Below are 25,781 nucleotides of genomic sequence, written 5' to 3'. Positions count from 1 at the left end.
AACCACTGCAAATGATCAGTTTCTCTGGTTTTACTATTTATAGGTATGTGTTTGGGTAAAATTTACATTTTTGTTTAATTATATAAACTACTGACAACAGTTCTCCCAAATTCCAAATAAAAATGTAATTTAGAGCATTTATTTGCAGAAAATGACAATTGGTCAAAATAGCAAAAAATATGCAGTGTTGTCAGACCTCGAAAAATGCTAAGAAAATCAGTTCATATTCATTTTTAAACAACACAATAATGTTCCCCAACTCTGAGGATTGGTTTTTCCAGCAGGACAATGTTCCCAACTCTGAGGAAGGTTTTCCAGTAGGACAATGTTCCCCAACTCTGAGGATTGGTTTCTCCAGCAGGAAATGTTCCCCAACTCTGAGGATTGGTTTCTCCAAGGACAATGTTCCCCAACTCTGAGGATTGGTTTTCTCCAGCAGGACAATGTTCCCCAACTCTGAGGATTGGTTTTCTCCAGCAGGACAATGTTCCCCAACTCTGAGGATTGGTTTTCTCCAGCAGGACAATGTTCCCCAACTCTGAGGATTGGTTTTCCCCAGCGGGACAATTTTCCCCAACTCTGAGGATGGGTTTCTCCACCGGGAAAATTTTCCCAAACTCTGAGGATGGTTTTCTCCAGGGACAATGTTCCCCAACTCTGAGGATTGGTTTTCTCCAGCAGGACAATGTTCCCCAACTCTGAGGATTGGTTTCTCCAGCAGGACAATGTTCCCCAACTCTGAGGATGGGGGGTTTTTCCAGCAGGACAATGTTCCCCAACTCTGAGGATGGGGGGTTTTTCCAGCAGGACAATGTTCCCCAACTCTGAGGATGGGTTTTTTCCAGCAGGACAATGTTCCCCAACTCTGAGGATTGGTTTCTCCAGCAGGACAATGTTCCCCAACTCTGAGGATTGGTTTCTCCAGCAGGACAATGTTCCCCAACTCTGAGGATTGGTTTTTTCCAGCAGGACAATGTTCCCCAACTCTGAGGATGGGGGGTTTTTCCAGCAGGACAATGTTCCCCAACTCTGAGGATTGGTTTTCCAGCAGGACAATGTTCCCCAACTCCGAGGATGGGTTTTTCCAGCAGGACAATGTTCCCCAACTCTGAGGATTGGTTTCTCCAGCAGGACAATGTTCCCCAACTCTGAGGATTGGTTTTTCCAGCAGGACAATGTTCCCCAACTCTGAGGATTGGTTTTTCCAGCAGGACAATGTTCCCCAACTCTGAGGATTGGTTTCTCCAGCAGGACAATGTTCCCCAACTCTGAGGATTGGTTTTTCCAGCAGGACAATGTTCCCCAACTCTGAGGATGGGGGGTTTTTCCAGCAGGACAATGTTCCCCAACTCTGAGGATGGGGTGGTTTTCCAGCAGGACAATGTTCCCCAACTCCGAGGATGGGTTTTTCCAGCAGGACAATGTTCCCCAACTCTGAGGATTGGTTTCTCCAGCAGGACAATGTTCCCCAACTCTGAGGATTGGTTTCTCCAGCAGGACAATGTTCCCCAACTCTGAGGATTGGTTTCTCCAGCAGGACAATGTTCCCCAACTCTGAGGATTGGTTTTTCCAGCAGGACAATGTTCCCCAACTCTGAGGATTGGTTTTTCCAGCAGGACAATGTTCCCCAACTCTGAGGATTGGTTTCTCCAGCAGGACAATGTTCCCCAACTCTGAGGATTGGTTTCTCCAGCAGGACAATGTTCCCCAACTCTGAGGATTGGTTTTTCCAGCAGGACAATGTTCCCCAACTCTGAGGATTGGTTTTTCCAGCAGGACAATGTTCCCCAACTCTGAGGATTGGTTTTTCCAGCAGGACAATGTTCCCCAACTCTGAGGATTGGTTTTTCCAGCAGGACAATGTTCCCCAACTCTGAGGATTGGTTTTTCCAGCAGGACAATGTTCCCCAACTCTGAGGATTGGTTTCTCCAGCAGGACAATGTTCCCCAACTCTGAGGATTGGTTTCTCCAGTAGGACAATGTTCCCCAACTCTGAGGATTGGTTTTTCCAGCAGGACAATGTTCCCCAACTCTGAGGATTGGTTTCTCCAGCAGGACAATGTTCCCCAACTCTGAGGATTGGTTTTCCAGCAGGACAATGTTCCCCAACTCTGAGGATTGGTTTTCCAGCAGGACAATGTTCCCCAACTCTGAGGATTGGTTTTCCAGCAGGACAATGTTCCCCAACTCTGAGGATTGGTTTCTCCAGCAGGACAATGTTCCCCAACTCTGAGGATTGGTTTCTCCAGTAGGACAATGTTCCCCAACTCTGAGGATTGGTTTCTCCAGTAGGACAATGTTCCCCAACTCTGGTTTTCTCCAGTAGGACAATGTTCCCCAACTCTGAGGATTGGTTTCTCCAGCAGGACAATGTTCCCCAACTCTGAGGATTGGTTTCTCCAGCAGGACAATGTTCCCCAACTCTGAGGATTGGTTTCTCCAGCAGGACAATGTTCCCCAACTCTGAGGATTGGTTTTTCCAGCAGGACAATGTTCCCCAACTCTGAGGATTGGTTTCTCCAGCAGGACAATGTTCCCCAACTCTGAGGATTGGTTTCTCCAGCAGGACAATGTTCCCCAACTCTGAGGATTGGTTTCTCCAGCAGGACAATGTTCCCCAACTCTGAGGATTGGTTTCTCCAGCAGGACAATGTTCCCCAACTCTGAGGATTGGTTTTTCCAGCAGGACAATGTTCCCCAACTCTGAGGATTGGTTTTTCCAGCAGGACAATGTTCCCCAACTCTGAGGATTGTTTTTTTCCAGCAGGACAATGCTTCATGCCACACAGCCAGGTCAATCAAGGTGTGGATGGAGGACCACCAGATCAAGACCCTGTCATGGCCAGCCCAATCTCCAGACCTGAACCCTGACTCCAGACCTGAACCCATGACCTGTCCATTTTCTGCAAATAAATGCACTAAATGACAATATTTTTATTTGGAAGTTGTCAGTAGTTTATAGAATAAACCAAAAATGTAAATTTTACCCAAACACATACCTATAAATAGTACAACCAGAGTAACTGATCGTTTTGCAGTGGTCTCTTCATTTCTTCCAGAGCTGTATATGAAATTTGGCAGATGCTTTTATCTTAAGTTAACCAACTCCCTGACCAACTTGACTGACCTTTGGCTCATCATAAGGTTCAATACCATTCGTTACCACCGTTACCAAGAAGACTGTTCTGAATGCTTAAATAATGTCATGTCTACAGGATAGTTTCACTCAAAATGACAACTTATTTATGAAGAGCTTTTCAAACATTTTGCTCAAATGCAACATGTGTGTATACAATTGAACCTAAAAGTACTTTATTCTGCTATAAGCATACTTTTGGTTTGTTCGTTTATTAGCTGAGCACGTGAAAACGATGTTAAGACAGTCTTTTCGTAGTCTTGATTTATTCTAATACATTTGCATATGTCATATAGAAGGACACAACACATTCGTTTGGATTCCATGGATTTACATGTCCTGGTTTTCATTTCAGACAGACGATTCATTATCAACACAAAATATAAGACATTCACGTATTTAATGATTCTAATATTTGTTTATCTAGAATTATGAGCCTTTAGGAATAAAGATGCCTGCTGTTAAGCAGAGAATACATGTAATGAAATAGTCAGTATCAACCTATTAGGTAACTGAAATAATGAAATAGTCAGTATCAAACTATTAGGTAAATGAAATAATGAAATAGTCAGTATCAACCTATTAGGTAAATGAAATAATGAAATAGTCAGTATCAAACTATTAGGTAAATGAAATAATGAAATAGTCAGTATCAACCTATTAGGTAACTGAAATAATGAAATAGTCAGTATCAAACTATTAGGTAACTGAAATAATGAAATAGGCAGTATCAAACTATTAGGTAACTGAAATAATGAAATAGTCAGTATCAAACTATTAGGTAACTGAAATAATGAAATAGTCAGTATCAACCTATTAGGTAACTGAAATAATGAAATAGGCAGTATCAACCTATTAGGTAACTGAAATAATGAAATAGTCAGTATCAAACTATTAGGTAACTGAAATAATGAAATAGTCAGTATCAACCTATTAGGTAACTGAAATAATGAAATAGGCAGTATCAACCTATTAGGTAAGTGAAATAATGAAATAGGCAGTATCAAACTATTAGGTAACTGAAATAATGAAATAGTCAGTATCAAACTATTAGGTAAATGAAATAATGAAATAGTCAGTATGAACCTATTAGGTAAATGAAATAATGAAATAGTCAGTATCAACCTATTAGGTAAATGAAATAATGAAATAGGCAGTATCAACCTATTAGGTAAATGAAATAATGAAATAGTCAGTATCAAACTATTAGGTAAATGAAATAATGAAATAGGCAGTATCAACCTATTAGGTAAATGAAATAATGAAATAGTCAGTATCAAACTATTAGGTAAATGAAATAATGAAATAGGCAGTATCAACCTATTAGGTAAATGAAATAATGAAATAGTCAGTATCAACCTATTAGGTAAATGAAATAATGAAATAGGCAGTATCAACCTATTAGGTAAATGAAATAATGAAATAGTCAGTATCAAACTATTAGGTAAATGAAATAATGAAATAGGCAGTATCAACCTATTAGGTAAATGAAATAATGAAATAGTCAGTATCAACCTATTACATTTACATTTAAGTCATTTAGCAGACGCTCTTATCCAGAGCGACTTACAAATTGGTGCATTCACCTTATGTCATTTCAATCTGATAAGTGCCGCCAACAGGATGGAGTATCTGATTTCAGTAAGGCCCTAAACAGATCTCTGTAGCCTACTGGACAATAGCATATAATGTCAACATTATGTCAACCGTATATCTACAGCATGTCTAATAAAGTATCTAGGTCTACAGTATCAACCGTATGTCTACAGCATGTCTACAGTATGTCAACCGTATGTCTACAGCATGTCTACAGTAAATAGTCAACCGTATGTCTACAGTACCTCAACCGTATGTCTACAGCATGTCTACAGTATGTCAACCGTATGTCTACAGTATGTCAACCGTATGTCTACAGTACGTCAACCGTATGTCTACAGTATGTCTACAGTACATCTACAGTACGTCAACCGTATGTCTACAGTATGTCAACCGTATGTCTACAGTACGTCTACAGTACATCTACAGTATGTCAACCGTACGTCTACAGTAAAACAGTACGTCTACAGTTCTAAACGTCTACTACGTCAACCGTATGTCTACAGCATGTCTTATGTCAACCGTATGTCTACAGTACGTCAACCGTATGTCTACAGTATGTCTAAATTCTAAGTAACAGTGTCTACAGTACGTCTACAGTATATCAACAGTACGTCTAATATGTCTACAGTATGTCAACCGTATGTCTACAGTATGTCTACAGTATGTCAACAGTATGCCTACAGTATGTCAACAGTATGTAAACAGTACGTTAACCGTATGTCTACAGTATGTCTACAGTATGTCTACAGTATGTCAACCGTATGTCTACAGTACGTCTACAGTACATCAACAGTACGTCTACAGTACGTCTACAGTACGTCTACAGTATGTCTACAGTATGTCTACAGTACGTCAACAGTATGTCTACAGTATGTCAACCGTATGTCTACAGTTTTCTAGAGGCACTGACATTCCTGTAGTAGTCTACAAGCCACTCAATCACACTGTAGCATTCATTCATTTTGGTGAGACGGTGGTCAATACTAATGTCATTTCAATCTGATTAGTGCCGCCAACAGGATGGACGTATCTGATTTCAGTAAGACACTAAACAGATCTCTGTAGCCTACTGGACAATAGCATATAATGTCAACATTATGTCAACAGGATGTCTACAGTATGTCAACCGTATATCTACAGCATGTCTACAGTACGTCTACAGTACGTCTACAGTATGTCAACCGTATGTCTACAGTATGTCTACAGTATGTCTACAGAATGTCAACCATATGTCTACAGTATGTCTACAGTACGTCTACAGTACGTCTACAGTATGTCAACCGTATGTCTACAGTATGTCTACAGTATGTCTACAGAATGTCAACCATATGTCTACAGTATGTCTACAGTATGTCAACAGTATGTCTACAGTATGTCTACAGTATGTCAACCGTATGTCTACAGTACGTCTACAGTATGTCAACAGTACGTCTACAGAACGTCTACAGTACGTCTACAGTATGTCAAAGTTATTATATATTATCAACCTATTAGGCAACTGAAATAATAAAATAGGCATTATCAACCTATTAGGCAACTGAAATAATAAAATAGGCAGTATGAACCTATTAGGCAACTGAAATAATAAAATAGGCATTATCAACCTATTACTGGCCAGTCTGGCCTGCATATAAACCCAGCAAAAAAAGAAACCTCCCCTTTTCAGGACCCTGTTTTTCAAAGATAATTCGTAAAAATCCAAATAACTTCACAAATCTTCATTGTAAAGGGTTTAAACACTGTTTACCATGCTTGTTCAATGAACCATAAACAATTAATGAACATGCACCTGTGGAATGGTCGTTAAACTAACAGCTAACAAATGGTAGGCAACTAAGGTCACAGTTATGAAAACTTAGGACACTAAAAGAAAGATGCCCAGGGTTCCTGCTCATCTGGGTGAACGTGCCTTAGGCATGCTGCAAGGAGGCATGAGGACTGCTGATGTGGCCAGGGCAATAAATTGCTATGTCTGTACTGTGAGACGCTTAAGACAGCGCTACAGGGAGACATAACAGAGAGCTGATCGTCCTCGTGGTGGCAGACCACGTGTAACAACACCTGCACAGGATCGGTACATCCCAACATCACACCTGCGGGACAGATACAGGATGGCAACAACAACTGCCTGAGTTCCACGAGGAACGCACAATCCCTCCATCAGTGCTCAGACTGTCTGCAATAGGCTGAGAGAGGCTGGACTGAGGGCTTGTAGGCCTGTTGTAAGGTAGGTCCTCACCAGACATCACCGGCAACAACGTCGCCTATGGGCACAAATCCACTGTCGCTGGACCAGACAGGACTGGCAAAAAGTGCTCTTCACTGATGAGTCACGGTTTTGTCTCACCAGGGATGATGGTCGGTTTCGCGTTTATTGTCAAAGGAATAAGCGTTACACCGAGGCCTGTACTCTGGAGCGGGATCGATTTGGAGGTGGAGGGTCTGGGGTGGTGTGTCACAGCATCATAGGTCATTGCCGGCAATCTCAACGTTGTGCGTTACAGGGAAGACATCGTCCTCCCTCATGTGGTACCCTTCCTGCAGGCTCATCCTGACATGACCCTCCAGCATGACAATGCCACCAGCCATACTGATCGTTCTGTGCGTGATTTCCTGCAAGACAGGAATGTCAGTGTTCTGCCATGGCCAGCGAAGAGCCCGGATCTCAATCCCATTGAGCACGTCTGGGACCTGTTGGATCGGAGGGTGGGGGCTAGGGCCATTCCCCCTAGAAATGTCCAGGAACTTGCAGGTGCCTTGGTGGAAGAGTGGGGTAACATCTCACAGCAAGAACTGGCAAATATGGTGCAGTCCATGAGGAGGAGGTGTACTGCAGTACTTAATGCAGCTGGTGGCCACACCAGATACTGACCATTACGTTTGACCCCCCTTTGTTCAGGGACACATTATTCCATTTCTGTTAGTCACATGTCTGTGGAACTTGTTCAGTTTGTCTCAGTTGTTGAATCTTATGTTCATACAAATATTTACACATGTTAAGTTTGCTGAAAATAAATGCAGTTGACAGAGGATGTTTCCTTTTTGCTGAGTATATTAGGAGATAGGACTCTTAAGATGACATAAAGAAACCCTCCTTATTTGCTCCCTGAACATGGCCAGGGCCCTTGTCTACAGGGGACAGACAGAAGACCTCTGTGTCATCATTGAGGTGGTCCTTGTCTAGCAGGGGACAGAAGACCTCTGTGTCATCATTGAGGTAGTCCTTGTCTAGCAGGGGACAGGACAGAAGACAGGGGACAGAAGACCTCTGTGTCATCATTGAGGTGGTCCTTGTCTAGCAGGGGACAGAAGACCTCTGTGTCATCATTGAGGTGGTCCTTGTCTAGCAGGGGACAGAAGACATCTGTGTCATCATTGAGGTGGTCCTTGTCTAGCAGGGGACAGAAGACATCTGTGTCATCATTGAGGTGGTCCTTGTCTAGCAGGGGACAGAAGACATCATTGAAGTCTACATCTGTGTCATCATTGAGGTGGTCCTTGTCTAGCAGGGGACAGAAGACATCTGTGTCATCATTGAGGTGGTCCTAGTCTAGCAGGGGACAGAAGACCTCTGTGTCATCATTGAGGTGGTCCTAGTCTAGCAGGGGACAGAAGACCTCTGTGTCATCATTGAGGTGGTCCTTGTCTAGCAGGGGACAGAAGACCTCTGTGTCATCATTGAGGTGGTCCTTGTCTAGCAGGGGACAGAAGACCTCTGTGTCATCATTGAGGTGGTCCTTGTCTAGCAGGGGACAGAAGACCTCTGTGTCATCATTGAGGTGGTCCTTGTCTAGCAGGGGACAGAAGACATCTGTGTCATCATTGAGGTGGTCCTTGTCTAGCAGGGGACAGAAGACATCTGTGTCATCATTGAGGTGGTCCTTGTGTCTGTGTCATCATTGCAGGGGACAGAAGACCTCTGTGTCATCATTGAGGTGGTCCTAGTCTAGCAGGGGACAGAAGACATCTGTGTCATCATTGAGGTGGTCCTAGTCTAGCAGGGGACAGAAGACCTCTGTGTCATCATTGAGGTGGTCCTAGTCTAGCAGGGGGGACAGAAGACCTCTGTGTCATCATTGAGGTGGTCCTTGTCTAGCAGGGGACAGAAGACCTCTGTGTCATCATTGAGGTGGTCCTTGTCTAGCAGGGGACAGAAGACCTCTGTGTCATCATTGAGGTGGTCCTTGTCTAGCAGGGGACAGAAGACATCTGTGTCATCATTGAGGTGGTCCTTGTCTAGCAGGGGACAGAAGACATCTGTGTCATCATTGAGGTGGTCCTAGTCTAGCAGGGGACAGAAGACATCTGTGTCATCATTGAGGTGGTCCTTGTCTAGCAGGGGACAGAAGACATCTGTGTCATCATTGAGGTCATCTCTCTTCCATTCTTAGCAGGCAAAAAAAAAAAAACATGTAAATAGGGTTTTCTTTCTTGATGACCTCACTGTAGCGGACGATAGATGGGTGAACTATGATGGTGAAAGCATCCTGTGGGTGGGATACACTGGAATCACCAGACACCTCAATCTAGCTAACCTGTTATGCCAAAGATGGTGCACTTGCAATTCATTATTACAAATTGCTAAAACAATGTAACAACTATGACGAAACACATACAAAATTAGAATATGGTAATAAGAAGCCATATATGAAGAAGCTTAGATTTGGCATTCACTTTTTATTGTAGTTTTTCCTAAAAGCTGAGCCCTCATTGCACACACACATTACAAAACCCAGAAACAGCAGCCAGGAAGAGTCTGACTAATCATATTCTTCTTTCAGTAGACACACTCTCCATCTCCGGCTTCAAGGAGACTAAAACAATGACACGAGTATCAGAAATGATTGTACTTCACAGGAGTTGGCTCACGTTCACCTAAAAGGGCATAGGTCTAGGACTGAACTGAATAGCAGCCATACTTTCCCCACTTTCACCTGAAGAGAGTTGGTGATGAGGTTACATTTCAAATACGCTCCTGGTTTTGACTTCACCACAGTAATGTCCACCATCAAGAGTTACATTCAGAATGGTTTCAAGTCACAATCCATTCTATTCTCCTCAGTTTGAGTCTGTAACCTCTCTCACATGTCCTTACTTTGTTAGTATCAAACCACAGTCAATCAATAAGAGTTTCCTATTCATTTTAGTCCAATAATCGATCGACAAAACAGTTTAAAAGCCTCTGGAATTCAATCATGTAGAATAGATCATCACTACAATACAAAAAAAGAGCTATATTCACAAACACATTTTCTGACAACATTGGAAAACACTCCAGATACAACCTTTACACACAGTATCCAAAACAGTGTAAAATATTCTCTTTCTCTCTTGTCAAACACTTCTACAATAAAGTCATTCAAAGAGACAATAGAGTGAGTAGTAGGAGAAATAGAAGAAGGAAGAGGGAAAAGAAGAACAAAATAGATTTCCTCTGTCCTGATTCAAGGCCTGTCGTCACAAAGACTAGGAGTACATATAACTATGATCCAAAAGGCAAAACGGTCTCCTACTCTAAGACTCTTTGTGAATACAGTCCCAGACCTACACGGTACCAGAGGAGATCCCAAGGTGCATAGAATTCAGGGATAGATAATGGCACAGCATTTTGGGCCACGTCCAAAATGGCACCCTAATCCCTACATAGTGCACTACTCTTGACCAGTTCCTGCATCGTGCTTTGCTCAAAAATAGTGCATTATATAGGGATTAGTTTGCCATGTTGGACGAAAAAGTCACTCACTAACAGTAAACATAAGAATGAACAACAACAACAAACCATGATCTCATAAGAGGAAGACAGGACACAGTCAAGGCAAAGCTTTGTAAGGAAAAAGATCCAAGGTGAAAATGCAGTTTAAGGTACTAAGAGCTAGCCCAGTAAGGCTGGCCACCTTGGCAAGACAGCACAAATAGATCTGGAACCAGACTAACTAACAGCTACAACAACCCACCCTGTAAAACAACATACATACAAATCCAACATCTCCAATAAAGGTATGAGGCCAGTAGTAAGTCATGAGGTAACCTACTAGACCGGCATGGGATGGAGACCTCATAGCTTATTCTCATATCTCATTATTTTGTGAACTTTTTTCTCTCTCTACGATTGCCATTTAATGAGAAAAATGTTTGCATTCTAGTCAAGAGCCCTGTGCATTTTTGAGAGACATTCAAGGCCATACCCGTCTTAAAGCTAATTGGCCGAGACAGCAGTGTTAAGGTCGGGGGTCACCTTCTTTTGACCAATCAGAACGGTGCAATTCTAGCACTTCCTCACATCATATTGCACATTTTAGTCTGGAGGGGGATGATTGAAAAGGGAATTAAAATAAACCAACCACATAAACAAAGATATAGATCTGTTTGTGCCGTCTTATCAGCTGTTGTCAAGAAGACAGCACTAACAGATCCAAGACCAGCCTACATAAACTAAACTAATGGGCCAATCTCTAGTCTACCACCCTCAGATCATCCAAAGGTGAAATCAGTTGTCAATAATATCTCTCATCATGACTTCTAAAGATCTCCATCTATATCCTTCACTTCACTTAAGATGTATTTGGCAACAAGTCTGAAAAGGCGAAAGAGACAGATGTTCCTAATTCCAAAAGCCCCAATACAGAGTAGAACACCCCACTTTCAACACACTCAGTGTGGTACACCCTACATATGGAGCTTCCAAGTGGCGCAGTGGTCTAAGACACTGCATCTCAGTGCTAGAGGCGTCACTATACAGACCACTTGGTTCAAATCCATACTGTATCACAACCGGCAGTCTCATAGGGCGGCACACAATTGGCCCAGCGCCGTCTGAGTTTGGCCCGGTGTAGGCCGCCATTGTAAATAAGAATTTGTTCTTAACAGACTCCACTAGTTAAATAAAGGTTACATTTAAAAAATATATATATTTTGACACAACCCATCACTCCTCCCAGGGCTGTGTGACTAGGACAGAACATCCAGGTTAAAGAGGTGATGTGTCATAAGGGCGTTTGGCACCTCTGTTAAGGGGGAAGTTTCTAGGATTGTGTGCACCCTATTCCCTATTTAATGCACTACTTTGGATCAGGGCCTATAAGGCTCTGGTGAAAAGTAGTACATTAAATACGGAATAGTTTTGCAACTGAAAAAAATTTAACAAGCACTTCTTATTGGACAAGTCCAGGTCAAGTCCCTCCCTGCTTTAATCAATTTTCTTCTGTTTGGCCTAATGAACAGGACCCAGCCAGAGACTGCTCAGATGAGTGAACTGGTCTCCTATGAGACCAGTTCAGTTGGTCTCATAGGAGGAGAGCAGGGCGGCATCCACAGGCTCCATACAGGAAGGACATGTGAAGGACCTCATCAGCCAGGTGTCGATGCAGTCCACGTGGTAGATGTGCAGGCAGGGAAGGAACCGGATGGGGTCGCCATACTCAAAGTCATTCATGCAGATCGCGCACCTGGAGAGAGTGAGGCGCACGACATGATAGATAGCATTTAGTCAAAATGTGGTACAGGTTTCAAATAATAAGAGGCCTACAGCTAACTTACATACACTTGGTAATGGATGAGGTGAGAACCCACTAATATCCTTCTGGGCCATGCATGGCTCAAGATAATGTGACTAGAAATAGGACATTGCTAGTAAATTAGTGTCTAAATTGGTTGAGCTACAAGAAAAACTATATGGTTGGTCACAGGGCAGAAAAAACATACTCTTTGACTTTCTTGTCAGAGGGCTCAGAGCCGGGGTCGAAGATGCCTCTGGGGAGGTGGTGGATGAGGCCAATCCGCTGGGCGATACGGACCTGCTCCTCCTCTGTTAGCTGGCTGGCCAGGCACGTCTGACTGGGGGTGGGGTGGTACACTGGCGCGTGGACACGCTCCTGTATGGAATGTGTGGAGATGGGTACAGGGTAACCCATGATATAGTCATTGGGGAGTCTCTGGACCCCCCCCAAAACTACATGTGGATCCTCTACTCTCTCAGTCAGATTTTATACCATTGACTTGATGGGGAAATGGACAGAAAGCATTTATAGGTGTTTGTAAGCTAAACCATGCCAGAATTTCTCACATGACAGTTATAGCTTACTAGTGAACCCTAAACTTCTGACAGAATACGAAATGAGCAGAAAATATACAAAACACAGCCCATGCAACATACGACTAGGCTAATTTAACAACGTGGACAGTTAGTTGACATTGTTATCAATGAATCCCCGGTATAGATGTGATCCATCTCGTCCTGAATTTACCTGGTAAGGCGGTGGAGGGTCTCCTGGAACACTGGCTTCCTGGGACTCGTTGAGGAGAGACAAGTCGTCGGCGCCTTGCGAAGACAAACAGTTCCCCATTGAACTGGACCAGCACACACAACCCCCAATACGAACAGGACAGCTAGCTAACAGGACAGCAAGATAAGCAACAAAAACAAATATTTTTACGTGTCTTGCTAAATAAGTTGTCTTTTTAGCTCGCCTGCGGGGTAGCTAGCAAATAGGAATGAACAACAGCCCTCCAACGTCGATGCAGAAAAACTATTCTAATCGCTGTGTAACTTCGAAATAAAAGTCAATATCGCTCGAAACAACGACATGTAAATGCTGTCTCTAATTTTCCAATACCTAAGTCAGCGAACTGTAAATGACACCGATTTCAATGTGTTATTCGATCTGACTATATTTTTAGATTAAACCTCTTGATGAATCCATCTTTGTTTTGGCTTTGTTTACAAACTGTATACACGGAAGTGACGTAGCTAGTTAATAGGAAGTTGGGAGATCCGGAAGTTGCCTTTCGAAAAAATGGCGGGTAGGTGGACGAGAAAATATGCCTAATAAGCAGTAGTGTAAAGTAATTAAGTAAAAATACTTTAAATTACTACTTAAGTCGTTTTTTGGGGTTATCTGTACTTTACTATATATATTTTTGACACATTTTACTCCGCTACATTCCTAAAGAAAATAATGTAATTTTTACTCCATACATTTTCCCCGTACTCGTTACATTTCGAATGCTTAGCAGGACAGAAAAATTGTCCAATTCAAGTACTTACCAAGAGAACATCCATGGTCATCCCTACTGCCTCTGATCTGGCAGACTCACTAAACACAAATGCTTTGTTTGTAAACAATGTCAGTGTGTTGGAGTGTGTCTCTGGTTATCCATAAAACAAAAGAAAATCATTCCGTCTGGTTTGCTTAATATCAAGAATGTGAAAGGATTTACATTTTTACTTTTGATACTTAAGTATATTTTTGCAATAACATTTACACTGAACAAAATATTTCAAATATTTTTACTGAGTTACAGTTCATAGAAGGAACTCACTTAATTGAAATAAATTCATTAGGCCCTAATCTATGGATTTCACATGACTGGAGAATAGCATCAGGTCTGGTAGATATTACTGCAGTCAGCATGCCAATTGCACACTCCCTCAAAACTGCACATTTTTAGATTGGCCTTTTAATGTCCCCAGCACAAGGTGCACCTGTGTAATAATCATGCTGTTTAATCAGCTTCTTGAAATGCCACAGCTGTCAGGTGGATAGATTGTTGGAAAAGGATAAATGCTCACTAACAGCAATGTAAACAAATTTGTGCACATCATTTGAGAGAAAAGCTTTTTGTGCATATGGAACATTTTTGGGATATGTTATTTCAGTTCATGAAACATGGGACTAACACTTGTTGCGTTTATATTTTTGTTCAGTATACTTTTAATACTTTAGTATATTTAAAACCAAATACTTTTAGACTTTTACTCAAGTAGTACTTTACTGGGTGGCTTTTACTAGAGTCATTTTCTATGAAGTATCTTTACTTTTGCTGAAGTATGAAATTGGGTACTTTTCCCCACTGCTAATGTAACGGATGTGAAACGGCTAGCTTAGTTAGTGGTGCGCGCTAAATAGCGTTTAAAAAGATGAGAGAGGCCTGTAATTTTCATCATAGTTACACTTCAACTATGACAGACAAAATGAGGGAAAAAAAATCCAGAAAATCACATTGTAGGATTTTTAATGAATTTATTTGCAAATTATGGTGGAAAATAAGTATTTGGTCACCTACAAATAAGCAAGATTTCTGGCTCTCACAGACCTGTAACAACTTATTTAAGAACCAAGTCACTTGAAACCTTGTTATGCAGATTAATCTTCTTCCTTCCCCTTTCTGATGACCAGTGCGAAAGACAGATGACTGTAACAACCTCCTCTTCTCCCGGGGAAGATGATCTCGCTCACGGCTGACAACTCCATTGTGTCCTCCTCCCCAGAGCGCTCCTTGGCGTGTCCTGGACAACACCCTGACGTTCTCAACTAACTCAAGGCGGTGTCCCGTTCCTGTAGGTTCATGACCAAAGAGCCGTCACAGGAAGGACACCAGAAACAGGCAAATCTTGATTACTGCAACTCGCTGTTGGCTGGGCTCCTGCCTGTGCCATTAAACCCTACAACTCATCCAGAAGACCCGTCTGGTGTTCAACCTTCCTGTCACCCCGCTCCTCCGCTCTAACTGGCTTCCAGTTGAAGCTCGCATCCGCTACAAGACCATGGTGCTTGCCACGGAGCTGTGAGGGAAAGTACCTCCAGGCTCTGATCAGGCCCTACACCCAAACAAGGGCACTGCGTTCATCCACCTCTGGCCTGCTCCGCCTCCCTACCACTGAGGAAGTACAGTTCCCGCTCAGCCCAGTCAAAACTGTTCGCTGCTCTGGCCCCCAATGGTGGAACAAACTCCCTCACGACGCCAGGACAGCGAGTCAATCAAGACCTAGGATAGGTAAGTAAGGTAACAATCCTATTTACAAGATTTAGATCTGTTCCAGATCTGGTGTCCACTCAAATGACTTAAATGTAAATGTAAATGTCCTCTGTCCTCCACTCGTTACCTGTATTAATGGCACCTGTTTGAACTTGTTATCAGCATGAAAGACACCTGTCCACAACCTCAAATAGTCACACTCCAAACTCCACTATGGCCAAGACCAAAGAGCTGTCAAAGGACACCAGAAACAAAATTGCAGACCTGCACCAGGCTGTGCAGACTGAATCTGCAATAGGTAAGCAGCTTGGTTTGAAGAAATCAATTAGCAATTATGAGGAAATGGAAGACATAAAGACCACTGATAATCTCCTCGATCTGGGGCTCCACGCAAGATCTCACCCCAGGTCAAAATGATCACCAGAACGGTGAGCAAAATCCCAGAACCACACGGGGGGACCTAGTGAATGACCTGCAGAGAGCTGGGACCAAAGTAACAAAGCCTACCATCAGCAAGGGCATTGAAGATGAAACGTGGCTGGGTCTTTCAGCATGACAATGATCCCAAACACAACGAAGGAGTGGCTTCGTAAGAAGCATTTCAAGGTCCTGGAGTGGCTAGCCAGTCTCCAGCTCTCAACCCCATAGAAAATCTTTGGAGGGAGTTGAAAGTCCGGTGCCCAGCAACAGCCCCAAAACATCACTGCTCTAGAGGAGATCTGCATGGAGGAATGGGCCAAAATACCAGCAACAGTGTGGGAAAACCTTGTGAAGACTTACAGAAAACGTTTGACCTCTGTCATTGCCAACAAAGGGTATATAACAAAGTATTGAGATAAACTTTTGTTATTGACCAAATACTTATTTTCCACCATAATTTGCAAATAAATTCATAAAAAAATCCTACAATGTGATTTTCTGGATTTTTTTCTCATTTTGTCTGTCATAGTTGAAGTGTACCTATGATGAAAATTACAGGCCTTTCATCTTTTAAGTGGGAGAACTTGCACAATTGGTGGCTGACTAAATACTTTTGCCCCACTGTATATCCCTTCATCATATTAATTTCCAGTCATAATAATGAAGACAACACAGATCCAACAGTCAAGAACATCCTTCACTGTATGGCTACCTTTCCACATCAAACTACCTGAACTTGTCATGTAGGTATGAGGTTCCACTATCATCATTTACATTCTCAGTCATGATCATAAATAAAGACACAACACAGTCAAGATGCTACAGTCAAGAACATCCTTTTATTCAATCAAGGTGCTGCTCTGCTCAAACTGTGTTTTTCTTCTTATGGAAAAGAAACTGTAATTAACACATGCATTTCACCTATAGAGCTCTGGGGGTGTTTCTTATACACAAAGACATGGGATGCATTTAAAATGGTACTCCTATTCCCTACATAGTGCACTACTTTTGAACAGGGCCCTATGGGAATAGTGAAAAAGTAGTGCACTATGTAGGAATAGGGTGCGATTTCAGACAGAGCCACAGGCATGAGTGGGGCTCTTCTGCTCTGAGGGCGTAGGGTCACGGGTCAAAGGGCGTACTGTCTAGACACCACAAAAAAATAAAAAAAAAAAATAATCTCAAAAATGGAACAGAGTTTTTAGAGCCTGGCATTCAAAACTGATATCTCTACGTTTCACTTGAGAGTATGCCTCAAGCCTGGTTCATGCTGGCTCTATATGGTGGGTTGTGGTGTGTGTTTTGCCAATGGCTAATACTGCTCCTGGCTTCACTAGATAAAACCTCACAATAATAATACAAGAGTTTAGAGTATTTGATACATGACTAGGTGTGTGTGTGTGTGCTGGTAGTATTGCAAACCCCCTTTTCTCAGCCAGTAGTTATAAGGTGCTTGTAGCATTTCATTTACAGTCCAAGACTCTCTTATAGAGTTTCAATGACGGCATACCCTGATAGTTAGGAACTATGAAAGCAAAAATCCAAATTAAGTCAAAATAAAAATAAAGGAATAAAATAAAACAAAATAAATAAAATAAAAACTCCCAACTTGTCACAGCAGAAGAGCAGCCTCAAACACCCAAAAGGTACCCCTATAATTTCTCCTTTACCCCAACATTATTGACCCCCTAAGACCTTTACCCCCATAACCCCTAACACCCAGTCCTACCCTACACTGGGCAGGCGCACCCCAAAAGCCCATTGGTGTAATTTGTTCACTTACATTAGCTGTTTGAATGGAGAAGCTGAAGAGGATGGGTAATGGTATACAATGTGAAGAAGAGGCAATACAGACAAGAATAACGTGAGCTAACTGCATTCTGCTCAAGACAAAAGTTTCGGCATTTTTTTTTTTCAACAACCCCTTCCATCAACGGAAGGAAGGAAGGGAGGGAGGGGGAAGGAGAGAGAGAGGACACAGTTACAGACTACTCCGGTGTCTACGAGAGAACAGATAGACAGAGGAGAGGAGAGGAGACGGAGGGAAGAAGAAAAAGCCAGAGAGCAAGGGGAACGAGAACAAGTTTTTTTTTGCCTTTTCAGTATTTTTTTCCCATCATTTATCAATAAAAAGTAAAGAACTAATTCACACCAGTTTCCTTTTTTGTACTATATATATATACGGATTTTGGAAAGGGAAAGGATTTATGGGAAGGTTGATACAATGGAGGGGGATCATTTTTCAAAGGTTGAGGTCGGATGAAGTTGCTCACTAAGCACTGATCTAAGATCAGTTTAGCATATCCTCCTAATGGTTCAGGTCAGGATATACAGTAAACTGATCCTAGATCTGCACTTAGGGCACTTCCACCTCTACCTTGAATTATTTCGAATGAAAGGGGAGCGATCTGGATTACAAAATGGAGTCTGTGAACAAAAGGCACTTTTTAAGGGACAACCTTTAACTGCTGGGAAACTACACTACAGCACAAGCACTAGTCAAGGTGAATTTACAGGGAATGAGGGAGAGGGTGGAGAAGGAAGGGGTGGAGGGAAGCTCACTTTGCATAGGCCTACTGTATTTCTATCGTTACGTCATGGTTCTGACAGACTGGCTGGCTCCTCAAATGAAACAAATTCTAAGCTGCCATTTTCCTGTTTTTTTCCCTTGCTCAGACTCAGAGAGAGGAGTATAATAGTCTGGGAGAAATCAGAAGAAGTAGTTGTGGGCATTGATAAGCCTACAGTACAGCTCTCGTCCTATCTAAAGGTTGAACCAAAATGCCTTTTGTTTCACAACCTACTAGAGGAATATAGGAAGGAATAGGAACCCCTCCCTCCACTCAATATTACAAACAGGAGAAGGAATAGAAATAGAGAAGAGGAGTAATAAATGCGGTTTCCTAAAGGTAGTCATTATTTTGTTCATTATCATTCATTTTGTAATAGTTTGAATGTACTTTATAGTGTGTAAAAGTGACGGTTTTTCATTTCACCGGTTTTTCATTCCATGTTCAATTTGTTTTTAAACGTTTTGTAAGAAATGTTTCTTCCTTCAGCCCCTCCAAACATGTTTATAAACAAATGAGTACACGTTAAACATTAAAAAAGAGACACTAAAGGAAAATAAAAACAAATACCCCCAACTTACAAAGACTAGGATATGGCTCTGTTAGTTTAGAGTCCAGGAGCACATCGGACTTGAAACAAATAGATTTTTTTTCTCTTTTCTTCTTAGCTTTCTTAAAAATCTCTAACAGACAAAACACAATGAATCTACCCAATGCATTGCACGTGGCTCAATCCACACATATTTTTCAATAATAATACTTTCCATCAAAAAACAAACACTTTTTTCTTCAATTTTTCCATTGTCGATTTTGACATGTTTCATCTATTTTGCATCATGGACATTTTTGTTTCATTTTTTGAACGCTGCACTGTAGATTTGTGGAGGGTGGGTGGGTGCTCATTGAATTGTCATGGTGACAGTGAGGTGCTGTCCATCATGGAATTCTGCTAGCTCAAGAGTTCAGAAAATAACTAAACTGCCAACAAGCTCATTTTAGTCAAGTTTAAAAAGGAGCATATACCATAAATATATATGTTTAAGATCTCTCTCTTTTTATAACATTTTGCAGTCTTCTATAAAGATTCTGTCCTATAGCCAATGGTTTCCATATAGGAAGAAACATCACCATTCTTTGTAGCTTTAGCATATATGTGAACAAAAACATCAACCTGAATTTGAACTAATTGCATGATAGGGGAGTACAGAGGCACTTCCATAGATTGTTATAGTTGTGATATATGATTTGAGTACATTGAGTTTATAGTAAAATTAGCTCTGAGTGCCTGGGCTGTCAGACAATTCTATCCCTGCACATGGAAGAAACCAACAGCTAGGCAGTCCAGTTATTTTGTGAGGTTTGGCTTTTTTTGTTGTTGAATTATTGTGTCATGATAAAAAAAAAGATTACAATATCAATAACAATTTAATAAATCACATTTACAATAGAAAAAAAACAAGGTATCTCAAATTAAAAATGACAAATGTCAAAATGAATGAAAAACCATTATCAAAGGCAGTTTGGAGAAACTCGTATATAAAGGCTCACCTTTGTGTTTGGAATCAGGGTGACGGTGTTAGTAGTGTGCATTTTGATACGGTGGTGTCAGCGTGTGTTCCTCCGGGCGCTACTGTGAATGGACTGTGGTTACAGGGTGAAGCAGGGCAGGCGTTGTCGCAAGTTCCTGTACTGGTGTTTGTGAGAGATTTCAGAGATGCCTGTTATTGCAAACAAAGATGATATTTTTTCTGCAAAATAAAAAAGCGGATGAAAGAAAAAGATCTTAGGAAGAAGGTCAAACATAAGCAAAGAATCCAAGTGGGACAAAACCAAAACTAATCCGGCAAACAAAATGAAATGCAAGAAAACGGCTACAAACAAAAAAGAAAGCTAGTTATTACACGATGATGTTGATCCTATGCATGTATTATGTTACTGTGAAGGACACACAGACAAAATGGTATTGTCAGTGAATCAGTTGTGTCTGCCAGACGTGTGGGTTCTGGAGACAATGATCTGTGTGTGTGTGTGTGTGTACGTACTTTGAGTCTGCGTGAGTGCGTGTATGTGTGAGTGCCAGGATGCCAGAGCCACAGCCCATTGCCCACACACACACACTGCCTTCAGCGACCTGCTGGATCGCTCTGTTCCTCCCTTATTTGTTTCAGTAGTGCATATAGGTGAGGGGACGAAAGAGGGCATAGTGTTGTATGTCTGTCTGTCTGTCTGTCTGTCTGTCTGTCTGTCTGTCTGTCTGTCTGTCTGTCTGTCTGTCTGTCTGTCTGTCTGTCTGTCTGTCTGTCTGTCTGACTGTCTGTTATGTCTGTCTCTTATGTCTGTCTGTCTGACTGTGATGTCTGTCTGACTGACTGACTGTTTTGTGTTCGCTCTCGGCTCATGCTATTGGCTATCGCTCTTCACAAGAGGGTAAGCTAAAACCAGCCATCTAGTGCAGATGGTATCACACCATTGGATGGTGTCCCAGTGTTTGGCCAATCAGAAGAAGGGTGGAGGGAGGGGATTCAGGGCTGAGTACATTAAGCGGCAGTGAGGCCAGTCGGATGTGGTTGTGTGAGGCTGTGGGCGTGCCGGGCAACCCTGGACACCTGGTTGACAGATGAGAGAGGGAGCAGGGACGTAAAGCACCGTCAGGAGGAAAGACTAAAGGATTACAGAATGGGTTCTTTGGGTGGTGACAATGTTTATAGCTATAGCTCAAATGACCAAATTCTGCCAACTATGTGTTTTACACTGTTGTGTGTGGGTGGATCTCCCAGCCATTGCATGGAGTTTCATTGTGAAAATAAAATATAAAAACAACAATAAACGAAATTGGTCAGTTAGTTGTCAGGTTGCATATTTTTGTTTGCTTTCTGACATGTTTTGTGTGTGACATTTCCTCATCTTTCTTCCTCCTCTTCTTCCTCGTTCTGTCGTCGTTCTGAGTCTGTCCACTTCAACCGATCTCTTTTCAGCCTTCTGTATAGGGAGATGGTTGTTCCGGTTCAAATGTTCAAATTGTGGAAATGGGTATTCTTCTGGGGGTTATTTTCTGTTTTTGTGTTGTTGGTTGTTGAGCAAAAATACTTTTAGTGTCAGCAGTTTGTTTGTAGTCAGTGTTGGTTTGTTTTGTGTGTTGTGTTGTTTTTCCATTCCCAATTTTCTCATGACACACCTAGCGGTTGAGTCGGAGGCCTTGTCAGAGGAACCAAGACTATAGAAGAGAAATAAAATACAGGAAACATCAGGTTCATCTTTGTCATGTGGTAACATCACTAAGTTCAACAGTTACACATTTATAAGTAAATAAATGGTTCAGGAAAATAATCGATTTTAAAAATGTTGTCATGCAAAATATTAACTAGCCACTAGTGGGCCATCCTTCATAGCAACTTTTCCCTTTACTGAGCCGAGCCTCGATCATACCCCAATGCCTAGGAACCTTAAGTTGATCATTCCTCACACAGTATGTAAGTAAGTCATTTCAAGACGACAGTTTGTAAAAGTACTTATTTCACGTTGTAGTATTTCAACCGTCAAAGTCTCCAATAAGTACAAAGTTTAGATGTAACATGATTCACAAGACTTTCTACTGTTTCAAATGACACCATGAAGTCAACTACTGCAGGCCATGCAGCTACTCCCAGGATCAGGTTTCACAGTTTGATAAGACTCACTGAGGGTACAGAGTTATAGGGTTGGCATTTGACTTGGGAGCTGGGTTCCAATACTATTGGAAATAGTTTCTTGGCTGGATTGAGCTTGCTCTGGTACAATTGAAAATATTTAAAATAGTATTTGAACCCAGGTCTGGTTAAGTGGCAGCTCTACTCAGGCTCCAGACAACATTCCACAGAGTAGACCCAGGAAAGGCAGCTAATCATGGGCCCTATAGCTACACTCTGCCTCTATTCTGTTACATTCCTATAGGACCCCTGAGAGAAAGTTTCTCCCTCCCTTTTCCCCTTTCTTTCCTTCCTCCTTTTCCCTTTTCCCCTTTCCCATGATCCTTTGGGCTTCTAACTCCTCAAATTTCTTCTCTCCCAACTTCTCTCTCCCCCAATGTAATCCCTGGCAGGACTGACCACTCCCACTTCTCCTTAACTCCCTTCAAGGCTAAGCTAAACTGCCTATGACATCATGTCTGGTTGCCACGGGCAACCAGACAGTCAGGACGTGCCTTCGCCTGTGGAGCACAGAGCTTGAACTAACTCTCTTCTCTAACCCCTCTCTCTTTCTCCCTGCATGACTTGTGTTTAGCCACCAGAGAGCTCCTCAGACCAGTTCTTCACTGAGTGTAAAAACATTAGGGAAACACCTACCCTAATACAGAGTTGCACCCCCAGTTCATGACACAAACTGCTGTGCCAGGCACCCAGTACCTTGCCCTGTTCAAAGACACTTCAATCTCTTTGTCTTGCCAATTCACCCTCTGAATGGCACACATACACGATCCATGTGTCAAATGTTTCAAGGCTTGAAAATCCTTCTTAACCGTCTCCTCCCTTCATCTACACTGGTTGAAGTGGTTTTAACAGGTGACATCAATAAGGGATCATAGTTTTCACCTGATCCACCTGGTCAGTCTGCAGTCATGAAGAGCAGTGTTTTAATGTTTTGTACACTCAGTGTATGTCTCTGCTCTCAAACCACTAGTAAGTCAGTTGAAGGTGTGTGTGTGTGTGTGTGTGTGTGTGTGTGTGTGTGTGTGTGTGTGTGTGTGTGTGTGTGTGTGTGTGTGTGTGTGTGTGTGTGTGTGTATGGCGACTCCTCTGTGCCAGGGTTACATCTGTGGATGAGGGAGTGTGGGGAAGAAGGGAGGGTTGAAAAGATAGTTGTGAGAGGGGAGGTAGAGGAAAGAAGGAGAAAGAAGAAGACCCAGAGGAGAAGAGCAGAGAGAGAGAGAGAAAGACAGAGAGCGAAAGACCCAGAGAGAGAAAAGACACATAGAGACAAAACAAGAGAGAGAAGACAGAGAGAAGACCCAGAGAGAGAGAGAAGACAGAGAGAGAGTGAGAGAGAAGACACAGGAGAGAAAGAGAAGACACAGAGAGAAAAGACACAGAGAAAGAGAAGATACAGAGAGAGAGAGAAGACAGAGAGTGAGAGAGAAGACACAGAGAGCGAGAGAACAGAATAGGAGGAATGCAGATTGTTTCCATGTGTGTCTGTGGGAGGGATTGAGTGGTCTGCAGGCAGGTGCGGTTAGACCCTAATGAGAAAAGTAGTGTAGGTAATGGAGGACAACCCAACACACTGCAGCCCAGTGGCACAACACAGACAGCCAGGGAGACACCACAAGTAGACTGTACTCTGAGGAAGGAGTCTGATACGCCAAAACCTCAGCCATCTACTATATACATGTACACCCCTGAAGTTAATGTTGATGATGTGCAGATTTCTGTGTGTCCTCCGGGTAAAACCTAAAAGCGCATTGTGCAAAGACTGCAAACCAATACTTGAAAACTAGTCATTTAAAACATGTCTGATTGTTGTGTTTTGTCGTGTTTACAGTGTTTGGCAGAAAATGTGAGAGAGGAGTGGGAGACGGAGAGAGGTGGTAGCTACCTGAGACTGCTGGGGGATGTTCAGAAAGTTGTCCTGCTCCGATGCTGACAAACCTGTTGGGAGCTGTGGAGCCTGCCGTGGAGTATGCTACACAGAGAGAGAGATATACACCGTCACACACACACATGCAGAGTCAAACATAGTCACACACACATGCATGCACACACACATTCACACACACATATTCACACACACGCACATATTCAAACTCCACATATTCAAACCCACGCATATTCAAACCCACACACACACACACACACACAGACAGACATAGCCACACGGGATACGCGCACACTCACACACGCACTCACACACACACACGCGCACGCACACAAACACAAACACACACACACAATTGTACAATATGTGCATGTTCACTTTTGTGTTATTACTGGATTCTGGGAAATTATGTTTAGAATGAGCTAGAATTAATAAGACTATATTGATAATTGATCAGTCTTGATCATTGATAATACTGCATATAAACTGTAGTCCCAAAGTCTCCTAGATAGATAGACTGGGGAAAAAATGGAAGCCCTTTATGAGGGTCAGACAGGGATAGATGGGAGCTCTTTATGACGGTTAGTTACTGTGGGGAAGTGAAGTAAATTGGGCTGAGCCTCCTCCTCCTGTTAGTCGCAGATATACCTTGCAGCCCAGGGCCCTGTGTCTGGATCTATAGGTGAACCAATAGGAAATAAGCTCTATAGGGGGAACTAATAAGAAATAAGCTCTATGGGGGAACTAATGGAAAAACAATAGGAAATAAGCTCTATAGGGAAAACCAATAGAGAATAAGCTCTATGGAACCAATAGGCTCTATAGGGGAACCAATAGGGAAACAAGCTCTATAGGGGGGAAAACCAGGGAAATAAGCTCTATGGGTGGAACCAATAGGAAATAAGCTCTATAGGGAAAACCAATAGAGAATAAGCTCTATGGAGGGGAACCAATAGGAATAAGCTCTATAGGGGGAACCAATAGGAAATAATAATCATAATTTGTGTGCTGGCCGATGCTCCATTCTGTTGATAAGGAGCTCCTGTTACTTTGGTGAAGGTACTCAAGACCAGAGAAGGGGACCAAATTTAGGGCAGTTGTTGTACCTACTGGACTCCAATGATAGGCAGCTGAATGACACTGCCATTCTGACCGAGTGAGGGCAGAGTGAGGGGAGGTTGGAGGAGTTTGTGGGAATTCATGTGTGTGTGTGTATGTGTGTGTGGAAAACTGTGAACAAAATAATAAGATAAATTAAGACAAGGAGGTGGAGGAGGAGAGAAGAGGTGTAGATTTATTTATATAAAAGTATATTATATAAATAAAGTGATACAGATAGGCTTATAAACAATAAAAGTGGGGAGGGAAAGTAGGAAGGACAGGACGACGAAGAGACAAAGAAAAAATAACAGGAAGTGACCAAAGCAGCTCCGTCTAGCCCCCTCTCTCTTGTGCCCCTCCCGCCGGCCCGACTCTCAACGCACCTCGCCCTGCCTAGAGAAACCAAGCCAGCCAGCCAACGGAGGGTAAAGCACGCACACTCCCCAGCCCGACACTCTTTCTCCCCCATTTCAATTAGAACCTAGCGGTATATGTTTAATGATTGATATTTATTGTTTATGTATGTGATTTTCAAGTTGTTTTTATTTTGTTTAATTTTTTTATTGTTGTGAGATATAATGTGGAAGGAAGGAAGCAAGGGAATTGTGGGTAAAGTGGGCATCATGGGTA

General features: G+C 42.3%; 2 protein-coding genes and 1 pseudogene across 3 annotated transcripts in view; 1 reads left to right on the top strand and 2 right to left on the bottom strand.

Annotated features, from left to right (window-relative positions):
- LOC127932344 (HMG domain-containing protein 4-like) overlaps positions 1 to 25,781 on the bottom strand; it is an 81,142-nt gene that overhangs the window by 14,103 nt on the left and 41,258 nt on the right. The gene's annotated exons all lie outside the window — the stretch shown is intronic.
- LOC127932343 (heme oxygenase-like) overlaps positions 1 to 25,781 on the top strand; it is a 67,071-nt pseudogene that overhangs the window by 7,892 nt on the left and 33,398 nt on the right.
- On the bottom strand, positions 9,395 to 13,479 carry rnf11a (ring finger protein 11a). Its single transcript, XM_035761715.2, has 3 exons — positions 12,981 to 13,479; positions 12,439 to 12,608; positions 9,395 to 12,182 (listed from the first exon to the last, which is right to left on the bottom strand). Exons 1-3 carry the CDS (start codon positions 13,077 to 13,079, stop codon positions 12,011 to 12,013), a joined length of 441 nt encoding a protein of 146 aa, XP_035617608.2. The 5' UTR covers positions 13,080 to 13,479; the 3' UTR covers positions 9,395 to 12,010.

Source organism: Oncorhynchus keta, chromosome 10 (assembly GCF_023373465.1).
Source record: "Oncorhynchus keta strain PuntledgeMale-10-30-2019 chromosome 10, Oket_V2, whole genome shotgun sequence".
Classification (NCBI taxonomy): domain Eukaryota; kingdom Metazoa; phylum Chordata; class Actinopteri; order Salmoniformes; family Salmonidae; genus Oncorhynchus; species Oncorhynchus keta.
The sequence above is the reverse complement of the archived record's forward strand: the minus strand, read 5'-3'. Positions and strand labels throughout refer to the sequence as shown.